This window comes from Panulirus ornatus, chromosome 15 (genome assembly GCF_036320965.1).
Source record: "Panulirus ornatus isolate Po-2019 chromosome 15, ASM3632096v1, whole genome shotgun sequence".
Classification (NCBI taxonomy): domain Eukaryota; kingdom Metazoa; phylum Arthropoda; class Malacostraca; order Decapoda; family Palinuridae; genus Panulirus; species Panulirus ornatus.
Window position 1 is genome coordinate 38,985,650 of NC_092238.1, and position 12,500 is coordinate 38,998,149.

General features: G+C 39.1%; 1 protein-coding gene across 1 annotated transcript in view; it reads right to left on the minus strand.

Moving 5' to 3' along the window:
• Positions 1-12,500, minus strand: part of LOC139753613 (uncharacterized) — a 777,635-nt gene that overhangs the window by 66,321 nt on the left and 698,814 nt on the right. Inside the window, exon 3 of the mRNA XM_071670232.1 lies at positions 1,107-1,344. Within this exon, the coding sequence (XP_071526333.1) occupies positions 1,107-1,344 (238 nt within the window). The remainder of the gene's footprint in view (positions 1-1,106; positions 1,345-12,500) is intronic.

Below are 12,500 nucleotides of genomic sequence, written 5' to 3' on the forward strand. Positions count from 1 at the left end.
GAGACCAAATTGGAGGTGGAAAGATGGAGTGAAAAAGATTTTGTGTGATCGGGGCCTGAACATGCAGGAGGGTGAAAGGAGGGCAAGGAATAGAGTGAATTGGAGCGATGTGGTATACCGGGGTTGACGTGCTGTCAGCGGATTGAATCAGGGCATGTGAAGCGTCTGGGGTAAACCATGGAAAGCTGTGTAGGTATGTATATTTGCGTGTGTGGACGTATGTATGTACATGTGTATGGGGGTGGGTTGGGCCATTTCTTTCGTCTGTTTCCTTGCGCTACCTCGCAAACGCGGGAGACAGCGACAAAGCAAAAAAAAAAAAAAAAAAATAATATATATATATATATATATATATATATATATATATATATATATATATATATATATCTTTCACTAAGGACCATTACGTCGTGACTCCTGGGTGTGAGAAAGCTGAAAATCCTATCAGCATCGTCAAGAGGAAAGACGGGAAAATATTTTCTATAAAATATGACGTTACCTCGCTACATGAGCATACACAGCTCCAGGAAGTGAACTTCCCGGGATGTATGTATGTTGTAGAAAGTGTACTTTATGTACTCTATGTTTACACGCTCGTCAAGGAACAACAAAGAACACTGCTGCTGAAAGCTACAAGCTATTACCGTGCACTGGTAAAATTACCCCATTTTTTCAACGTCACACAGACGAGGAACTCCAAATATTATAAAGGAGAAATCCTGAAAAAATTCTGTAAAAATTCCTAAGGAACTGAAAAATATACTTTGCTGATAAATATGTAAAAAAAAGCCAGTGCAACAGGAGACAAAGAAATGCAAAAATGAACTAAAGATATACAAGCAGCAACTGACTGGTGTGTGTGTGTGTGTGTGTGTGTGTGTGTGTGTGTGTGTGTATGTATGTATGTGTGTGTATGTGTGTGTGTGTGTGTGTGTGTGTGTGTGTGTGCGTATGTGTGTGTATGTGTATGTGTGTCCTTTCGAGGCTGTTTGTGACTGGAGGAGAGATTAGGAGTTAGGAGAGCCTAGAATGGCGAGAGTGGCAATCGCCAATCCATAACCAAGGATGAACCGCTGGGGCATAAATGTGTTAGAGGTTCTTATTACCTGTAGATGCGTTGGTTCTCGATGACTTGCATGTGTCCGTGCGGGCAGCCATGAACCGTGTGGGAGATAAACTTGCCCAGGGAGAACCTGTGGAACGCCAGCTGGATGAGGTCGCCATGGGGGCCGCTGGCAGCCACCAGCGTCAGATTGCAGACCGGAGTCCTCTTGGTCTCGAGGGGCCAGTGTACCTGCAGCTCGTAAGTCTTGCCCACGCTGCCGTAGTACACGCGATTGCACTCTGCGGACACAAACAGTCAGAGAATAACATCGGAAGCTTTTGGAACGGAAGGTTTACGATCTGCAGTCTACAAATGATTTTTACTGTAGATTTAAGAGATTTGCATACATTGTTAAGAAGCATTTTTTTTTTTCGCATTGGTAGACACCAAACCCCAGTACCATTGAGATGAAATGACGAAGAAGTCTTGTAAAAAGTTTTGTAAAAGAACAGAAGCAGAATTCTTAACAGGCCTTGACCCATGTGAGGCTCATGGTACTAGAAGGTATGTATATGAAGGAAATGTATGATTTTTTGCAACAGCAAAGTGGGTGGCCATGCACCACAAACCTATATAATTTTCCTACGAGAGAAAGGGAAATGGCGAATATGTATGGAATATATATAATGATCCAGACTCGGGAAATGAAAACACGAGAGTCTCAAGTTTTCGTCTAAATTGCAAGACATCTCAAGGTTACACTGATCACAATAAGGAAAAGGAGTTACATACAAACAGGCAGCAGCCATGTACCTAAGTGAGGCCAGGAAACAACCTTCCCTGACCCAGGTCATCCCCTACCAGGCAACTCAGCAGCCGTGACGCAAGGTAGGGTCGCCCCTGCGTAAACCTGAGAACCCCCGCCTCTCTCTCTCTCTCTCTCTCTCTCTCTCTCTCTCTCTCTCTCTCTCTCTCTCTCTCTCTCTCTCTCTCTCTCACCACCACCACTAGACAACAAGCCGACCAGAATCACAACACATCCGTCACCCAGACCTCACTACCAACCAAGGATCACGAGGAAAAGACAGAATGAACATATAATGTTAATATTTATTGAAGTTACAAAATAATAACAGATAAGTATCACTGCTCACATTTATCAATTGCTACTTCAATCATGCAACTTTTAGACATTCTGACTGAGTGTTATCCATCTGACTAACTGTTATCCATCTTATGCATACCAGCAATTAAGTTCATAGAACTACATTGATTTATAATGCATGGCTTTACCAACAGCCTTTCTGTTTGGCAGTTTGACGTGCATATGCCACTGTTGTGTTCCCAGTCAATACACTGGTCATTGTCTTTGCTATATATAAACAAAGAGCCACATGCACAACCTGCCCCAGCAGAATATCTATTCTGAGAAACCTACTTTTCTTTTTTTTTTTTTTTTTTTAAATAGAAATCTTCCTGTCTGTCCTAAACTTACTTCATCACATCTCTGATATGTGAGACTTTCCTTGCCTCACGACAGCTGAGTTGCTTGTGTGTGTGTGTGTGTGTGTGTGTGTGTGTGTGTGTGTGTGTGTGTGTGTGAGTGTGTGTGTGTGTGTGTGTGTGTGTGTGTGTGTGTGTGTGTGTGTAACGAGCTATATGCATTAACTCTACAATTGTCTCACACGATAAGTATCCTAAAATTGGTCCAGACTGAAGAGAAATCAGATGCATCGTTTACGATCGAAAAAGAAAAAAATTAGAGGGGGAGAATATATCAAAAATATTATGGTATGATGAAAATGTGAAAGGATTTTCAAAGCAAATCTGGGATAGGGGACCCCTGTTCCATTTTCTACTTTTGACTAATGAAAATATTAGTGGAGTCCTTCGACACGATACCATTATATATATATATATATATATATATATATATATATATATATATATATATATATATATATATATATATATATATATTATGTAAAGTTGCCTCTAAGCCCTTAGCTTTGAGGGTATTTGCATATTCAGATTACATCTATTTTTTTCTTACTTTTTTGTAGTAAAAGTTTGAAGACTTGTAAAATACCGTTTCTAGTGTGGGGAAAAGTGTGCTCACCCACGAATTGGATTTGCCTCCTTGTTAAGCCGAAGCCATACAAAGACGTGGGGGGGGAGGCGCAACTGAGGTGGCGGGAGTGGAGGTGAGAGAAGAGTAGGAGGAGGAGGAGGAGGTGGTGGAGGAGAGGGAAGAGGAAAAGTAGGAGGACGTGGAGGAGGGAGCAGGTGGAGGAGGAGGAGAGAAAGTTGTAATATTCCATAAAGGAGGAGCAAAGGGATGCTGAAGGCGGCGGGGGCCAGCGGCCATCACGTCAAAAATGGTCAAGATTCAAAAAAAGGAGAAAGAAAAAAAGGTCGGATCAAAGATGACGGAGAAGCAGAAGAAAGATAAGTAAGAGCTAATTATAAGTAAGAGCTAATTATAAGTGATTATAAGTAGATTAGAAGTTTCTGTGAGCGGTGACAGATTGGAAAAAATATGGAAGTTGAAGGAGGGGGGGATATAAAATGAAGAGAAGGGAGACTTCAGAGGAAGGGATGAAAAAGAAAACGGGATATTAGAATTTTCGATTAGATGGGAACGTCTGGCATCTTTGAGGTGGCCTGGAAATATGTGAAGGCTGGAGGGAGATGCAAATCCCAGGACAGAAAAATAACTACTGATCCGTTAAGAAGAAAGAAGAAGAGGAAAATAGAGAAAATAGCTGTGTATTTAATCAGAAAAAAAAAAGAAAATGAAATTTATTGATATCTGTTGGCGCAAAAGATAGAAAATGAAGTATATTGAGAACCGTTGGAACTTGGATATATATATGAGAACGGATATTTTTCCCATATATTAAGCCTTGAAAAAATAAGATACGGTAGGAGATAATACCAATTAGCTGGGCTGAGTATATAGCCTGATTTCGATGATTATAATTAATGATCTAATGATCATAATTAATCTCTTGATGAGCATGGGAATTATAAGGAGACACAGTTGATATCGTTATAATGCAACGTTGATAATGATTAAAGTCATAATGAAACGTCTCATAACTACGGCAGTCTCGATGAAACGTTGATAAAGGTTTTAAAGTAACATTTGAAACGTTGATAAAGGTTTTAAAGTAACATTTGAAACGTTGATAAAGGTTTTAAAGTAACATTTGAAACGTTGATAAAGGTTTTAAAGTAACATTTGAAACGTTGATAAAGGTTTTAAAGTAACATTTGAAACGTTGATAAAGGTTTTAAAGTAACATTTGAAACGTTGATAAAGGTTTTAAAGTAACATTTGAAACGTTGATAAAGGTTTTAAAGTAACATTTTTTTTTTGTGATGCTGTACCGTCACAGGAATCGTATGTAATCATTATAATGAATCGTTAATTATCATGTTTACATTGTTACGGTCATGATGATGTAAGTAAAGTTGGTTTTGCAACGATGCGTTTAAGATAGTGTAAATTGTTTTACAAATATGTGTTTAAGATGGTGTAAATTGTTTTACAAATATGTTTAAGATGGTGTAAATTGTTTTACAACGATGTGTTTAAGATGGTGTAAATTGTTTTACAAATATGTGTTTAAGATGGTGTAAATTGTTTTACAAATATGTGTTTAAGATGGTGTAAATTGTTTTACAACGATGTGTTTAAGATGGTGTAAATTGTTTTACAAATATGTGTTTAAGATGGTGTAAATTGTTTTACAAATATGTGTTTAAGATGGTGTAAATTGTTTTACAAATATGTGTTTAAGATGGTGTAAATTGTTTTACAACGATGTGTTTAAGATGGTGTAAATTGTTTCACAACGATGTGTTTAAGATGGTGTAAATTGTTTCATAACGATATGTTTAAGATGGTGTAAACTGTTTTACAACGATGTGTTTAAGATGGTGTAAATTGTTTCACAACGATGTGTTTAAGATGGTGTAAATTGTTTCATAACGATATGTTTAAGATGGTGTAAATTGTTTTACAACGATGTGTTTAAGATGGTGTAAATTGTTTTACAACGATGTGTTTAAGATGGTGTAAATTGTTTCACAACGATGTGTTTAAGATGGTGTAAATTGTTTTACAAATGTGTGTTTAAGATGGTGTAAATTGTTTCATAACGATATGTTTAAGATGGTGTAAATTGTTTTACAACGATGTGTTTAAGATGGTGTAAATTGTTTTACAACAATGTGTTTAAGATGGTGTAAATTGTTTCATAACGATATGTTTAAGATGGTGTAAACTGTTTTACAATGATGTGTTTAAGATGGTGTAAATTGTTTTACAATGACGCGTTTTGGGTGGTGTAAACTGATTTTGAGTACGACGCGTTTAGGATAGTGTAAATTGTTTTACAATGACGCGTTTTGGATGGTGTAAACTTATTTTGAGAACGATGCGTTTAGGATGGTGTAAATGGTTTTACGAGATGAAAGTTGATGTGTTTCACTGACACGTTGATCCTCTTTTACCTCATCCTCTGATGCGTGGGTTTGCCTCCATATATGCTAGACGATCTCAGACTGATTATACACAATCTTTGAGCACATCAAAAAGCACACTCCTAAAAGGCTTAGGCTCGGGCGAATGTGTGTATGTGTGTGTGTGTGTATGAGTGTGTGTGTGTGTGTGTGTGTGTGTGTGTGTGTGTACATATATATATAGGAGTAACGACCTGGTAGATAAATACAAGGCTCAGGGACGGATCAACACGAGTGTCAAACACACAAATAGTCGTCACAAACGTTGAAAAACAAAAGTTTTTTTTCCTATCAAACGTTACTGACACCGTTTTTCTTCATCTGCTTATCTTGGTTGATAACACTAACCCAAAGAACGGAAGATCTCTCCTTACTATTCGAATGTTTCAGTATATGAAAGACAATTTCTAAGTACCTTAGACTTGTTTCAATATATTGTAGTTTATAAATCAGGAACTGAAATCTGTCTCAAAGCATTCCGAATCATTTTCGTATTCTCGATTATTTATTTTTCAATTTATCACAAATCATTTCCCAAGTACTACAGTTGGGTTTCAGTAAATGATAATTACCGATCACTTCAAGGTACAGTTAGGTCCAGGGGTTCCCTCAGCTTTCCATAACACACCATTCATGATGTGTTGTTCGAGTCTCCAGTATGTGAATGTGCGTTTACCTTTAACGATAGTAGTTTAGCTGGAGGCAGTATGTGAGCTCACGTTATGAAACCTGAGCCATTATGAACGTTATCAAAAATGAAAATGAAAGTCAGTCCACCGCCAGTGGGAAGTTACCTGCATTACCACCCCTAACTCCAAGCAAGCAATTTGTCGTCACGGTAATCCCTTTTTTTTTTTTGGAGTGACTAAACATCGCATGGCATAAATATGTTCCAATCACGGCCAACTCGAGTGACAGAAAACCAGAGCAAGAAGAGGAAAGAGGATATGAATCAGAACTCTTAAGTGGTCTGTAGACCTGACTCTTAAATGCAGAAGGGTTACGGAAAGAAGGGAAGATGAAAGAAGGAAGTAAGTTCCACCACCTTGGCTGTTCGAGCGAGGGAGGATTCTCATAACGGTTAATCCTAGTGTGGTTCGTCTCCACACAAATACGATGGAAACAGCTTCCAGACACGTGTCACGGTTCCAAGTCGTTGATGGTAGATGCAAATACATACAGTTCACGAGAACAGTGACCAAAATAGTACCTATGTAATAGAAAGAGGGTAGCAACATTACTGCGGACGGAGTGGTATTGGTGGGCGAAAAGTGATGCCTGGTGAATTGTTGAGGTGGATGGCATTTTGATTCCACTTCGTCGTCCTAAATATGTGAGCATTACTGCCATACTCGGGCGATTAAGACCTATGTTTATGAAAAAAACAGATTTAGTTTCTAGGAGAGAGAGAGAGAGAGAGAGAGAGAGAGAGAGAGAGAGAGAGAGAGAGAGAGAGACAAATACATTCTCACTTTCATTACATGGTGTTCATAGTCTGAAAACTACAGAAATTTCATAACGTTAGACATAAAGTAGATTTCAATTCTGAAAGGCATGTTTTTGTTGGACTCGAAGTCAACATGGTCGCCCCGCCATCCTGATTCCCCATGTACACCCTCGGCATCTCCTAGTGGTGCGTACTGTAGGGCAGAGAGCCTCAGACTTGGGAATGCGCCCATAGCATTTCTCGAAGGGTTGTAAACCCATCTAGACCTCACCATGGCTGTCAGAGCACATCCCTCCTGAAATCGAAGTCGGCAGATGCCTCACGTCAATATATATTTATACTGAAAATGTTATTGAAACCTGAAATGTACAGCTTAATTTCCCCTTAGTTCCCTCAGTCACCTTAGTCATCTGGTTGTAATAAATATCTGATCATAATCAACCGTGTTGATCTCGGGCGAGGTCGCTATAACCTCGGCAAAACGGTACAACCTAAAGGCTAACACTTCTCACTTTGCCTCCAGTGAAGACTCAGTCCAGGTTCTCTTTAATGCAGAGTGCGTGACTTCTGTTAGAGTATATGTTCAACAACTTTATATATATATATATATATATATATATATATATATATATATATATATATATATATATATATTATATATTAAGTGTGGATGGCTCCATTTTCGTCTTTTTTCTGGCGCTACCTCTCTAACTCTGCTAACGGCGATCAAGTATACTATATGTTTGAATATGTACATGTGTATGTATGTGTATGTGCGTATGTGGGCGTTTATATATATGTACGTGTATATGAGTGGATGGGCCATTCTTCGTCTGTTTCCTGGCGCTACCTTGCTGCCGCGAGAAACAGTGATTATATATATATATATATATATATATATATATATATATATATATATATATATATATATATATATATATACCATAAAGATAATTACTTTATCCTCGATGACTGGAATGTGTTGTGAACACCAGGAGAAATTTATCTACGAAAAGTTCGCGTTAATAGCGCGTCGCAAATTTGTAATCCAGAGCTCAATACTGTGCAGGTGCCATTATGACGTCATTAAACATCCGGGGCTATTTAATGTATACAAAATTACAATTTGGATGCAAAACACACTCACACACACATACGTAAGCATAGGAAACTTTTCTCTTTTTTTTAATGGTAATTTTGATATAAACTACAACGACTAATGTTTTAATAATGTTTATTAATGTTTTAATAACTGAAGTTGGAAATTAGGGAAAAGAAAAATGAAAGGAAAGTTTGTTATTGACACTGGTATACACTGCAATGGTTGTAGTTTGTGTGTATATAAGTATTGTATGTTAGCGAAATATATAAGAGTGAAGCTAAAGATGTATATCTTCCTTCCTATATGCTATATGCTTTATCATATATGAGGAGACCCACCTGCCTGTCCAAAACATCATTTTCGCACACACACACAGACACACACACACACACACACACACACACACACACACACACACACACACACATGCCCTTCTACAGAGAAGCATTCCCACACACTTGACTTGGAAACTAGCATTTACATGCACTTGACCCTGAACTGCAGGCCTCTAATTTGATAAACATGGGGTTTCAAAACTATGATTTCTACTTACTTGGCCCTCCAAACCAGCATCTACAAAAACATGTCCCTCCAAATCATCATTTCCAGACACATGGCCTTCCAAACCCTCATTTCGAGACACAAGGAACTCCAAACCATCACTTACAGACGCATGGCCCTCCAAACCCTCATTTCCAGACGCATGGCCCTCCAAACCATCACTTTCAGACACATGGTTCTCCAAACCAGCATTTCTAGACATATGGCCCTCCAAACCATCATTTCCAGACGCATGTTCCTCCAAACCATCATTTCCAGACGCATGTTCCTCCAAACCATCATTTCTACACTCCACACCAGCATCTCCACACAGCCGGACATCAAAACGTTCATTTCCTTACCCTCTTCCCTTCGAGCCAGTTTTCCGACGCGACCCGCAGGTCTGCCACTGGTGGAATATACCTCCAAATACTCTGAAAGGCATCACCAGTGCACATCATGAGGCTTGATACATACCTGAGCACTACGTAACCCATAACAACGCATCTCTCGTAACATATATCTTTTTCATACATATTCTCCATTTCCCGCGCTGGCGAGGTAGCGTTAAGAACAGAGAGCGGAGCCTACTTGGTTCCCTTCTCTGTTCCTTCTTTTGGGAAATTAAAAACGAGAGGGGAGGATTTCCCTCCCCTTTTAGTCGCCTTTTACGACAAGCAGGGAATACGTGGGAAGTATTCTTTCTCTCCTATCCCCAGGGATAAACATGTTAACATATATGTAACATATGTGACATATATGTTACAAAATCATGTGACTGATACAGTGGTGTCAACACAGCTTGCATGTGGATGAAAGAGAAAAATACCTTTGGGTTCATTTGACTGAGGTGGTTTTTCCTACGCTACACGAGACCTGGATGTCAGTCACATTTTGTACAATATTAATCTGACGTGAACCAAAAAAACCAACATTCTCGAGCAAATGTAGGTATGTCGCCTTCCACATTCTAACCATTATGTGAGGTATGTTGAAAATCATTTTTGTCCCGAGTTACACCAACATTAATGGAAATATATTGGATTTGGGGTTACGAATGTGAAAATTTCAGCCAGCTATTTAATTCTAAAGGCTAAAAAAGAAAAACAAAAATTGGTCTAGTCGTTAATTTGCGACATGGGCATTACGATGGAGGTATGTGCATGTGTAGACATCTTTATTTAAGCCGTATTTCATGAAGACTTGGGATAATAAAGATAAGTAATGTGGCTTGATTTTATGGTGATCTTTGATCTCAGAAGAATGGACCAAATAGTTTCAATCGTATGTATGATATACGTATGACTCACCATCATCTTCACCACCACAACCACTCACTATCATGTTCACCATCGCTATGATGTTCTCTATCAATCACAACCTGTTTATCATCATCCACTACCGTGTTCATTTTCATTCATCAACATGTTCACTGTCATCTTCAGTGTTCATCATCCACCAAGTTCATCATCACTCACCATCATGTTCATTACTACAAACTGTTATAGTCACTATCACACACTGTCATGTTCACAGTCTTGATCATGTTCATCACTCACCACCAAGTTCATCACGGACTATCACATACACTGTCACTCTCAATCATTTACGCTATCACTCACCATCATGTTCACTGCCACACCCTCACTAACCATCCTGTTCACTGCTCCTCACCATCGTGTTCATTATCATCAATAATCGCTATTCGTCACAGTTTTTACAAGCCCGTTCTCCGCTCTGATGAGAGTATTCAGTTTACATTCATACACCAGTATCATCCATCCCTTCGACCAGTCTTATTCATAACTTGCATAATAAATTCCACTGGGAAACATATTTTACGAGGCACTTATGAGGCGCAGTCCCAGTGGGGTGCAGTTAACGACACTGATTAGGCAAGGTAAAGCGAGTCACTACGGTGTGAAGGTCTTGTGATACTGGAAGAACTCAAGTGATTCTTGCAATGGATTTGGTTGGTTGGTTGGTTGGTTGACTTGTTGGTTGGTTGGCTTGGTTGGCTAGTTGGTTGGTTGGTTGGTTGGTTGGTTGGCTGGCTAGTTGGTTGGTTGATTGGTTGGTTGGCTGGTAGGATGGTTGGTTGGTTGGTTGGTTGGTTGGTTGGTTGGTTGGCTGGTTGGCTAGTTGGTTGGCTGTGCACTAGACCTGTCAACTGCTAAGGTCAATTAAGGCCACAGAGATCTGGCTCTCATTTGGATGACACGCAGATCACAGGTCAGTTTCCATGGTTTTAAAATCAAAGGTATTTCAAAAGTCTTTGAAAAATAGTCCTCAAAAACACTGCAACATATATTCATGTCTCGAAAAGAGTTTTTAGATCTTTTAATACAATACTCGTAGAAACTGTCTGTCGTTATCATGATATGTAACTGAGGTCAGATATCAAATAAAGCAGGAAACGGTCCATCTCGACGACGTTATTAGTAAAAGGAGATGTAAGATCTGAGCCAAGAATTGTAATGATGGATCGATTCATTCCGTCACTCTCAGGTCCTCGTTTGTATATTAAAAAGAATATCTTCATATGTCCTGTTTGTTAAGTCACTAGCAGGTAATGCTTTCCATCTCAAACGATGCAAAGCCTTTGATTGTAACAACCAAAAAGAGGAAAACTGACCGAAACTGATGACTGTGATTCGTTAATATTTCCCTTATATAAGCACCTCGTTGCTGTCATATGCACGCCATCTGGGCGGTCTTCGGAGGAACGTCGTATGCTCCTCGTCCTCACGTCTTCTCTCCACTTAGGGCAACGACCTTGACTCACTTGTCATGCCAAAGCTCCGGTGTAATTCTGACAGACAGAGCATGTTGCTACCTTCACTGGCATTTCAGTTCGCTACATTTCTTACACTGGAAGTAGATGGCGAGCGTTTTGCACGGGATACAACCAGTGACAAGGGACTCAGCCCTGTTAGAATGGTTCGAACTCTTTTCGTTAAAGTAGATGGTGTTTTGGGATATTCTCTCTCTCTCTCTCTCTCTCTCTCTCTCTCTCTCTCTCTCTCTCTCTCTCTCTCTCTCTCTCTCTCTCTTTACACTGGAAATCTTTACGGGGACAGAGTTTAAGTGTACACGAACATGAATTTTTTTTGACGATCAGTATCTGATCATCTGACCATACAGTAGACTTATAGAGTTATGGTGAATCATAAGGTTCCGATGGCATCTTTACCAAGAGGAGCTGAGTATGGAGTCTTTTCGAATACAATCCAAGCGCGTGTGTGTTAACGTTCCTCACGCCATCTTCCATTTACATTTGGTTGGCAACCTTCCAGGCGAAAATGATAAGCTATATCGGGAACTAATGTGGCCGAGAGCAACATGAACCTGTGGCTCGAACCATCGCCTACTGTCGGTTCGTTATATATAGTCCTAAAGAAACGAGCAGGTAAATCTTGACGCAGAGGTTCACTCACACCACACTGGTCAAACTGCAAAAACAACTTTTAAGAAGCTTAACATCCGGATGGCGTGTTTAAGCTAAACTGGGTTAGTCTTCGTTTGTTACATTTCTCCACATTAAGAAAACTTAGCAATCCCAATAACATAATATATATATATATATATATATATATATATATATATATATAATATATATATATATATATATATATAGGAAAGGATTACAGTTTTGCGCGTGATCAAGATATTCCTATGAATCCACGGGGAAAGTGAAACACGATAAGTTCCCAAGTACACTTTCGTGTAATAATCACATCATCAGGGGAGACAATCGCAAGGAATACGTGGGAAGTATTCTTTCTCCCCTATCCCCAGGGATATATATATATATATATATATATATATATATATAT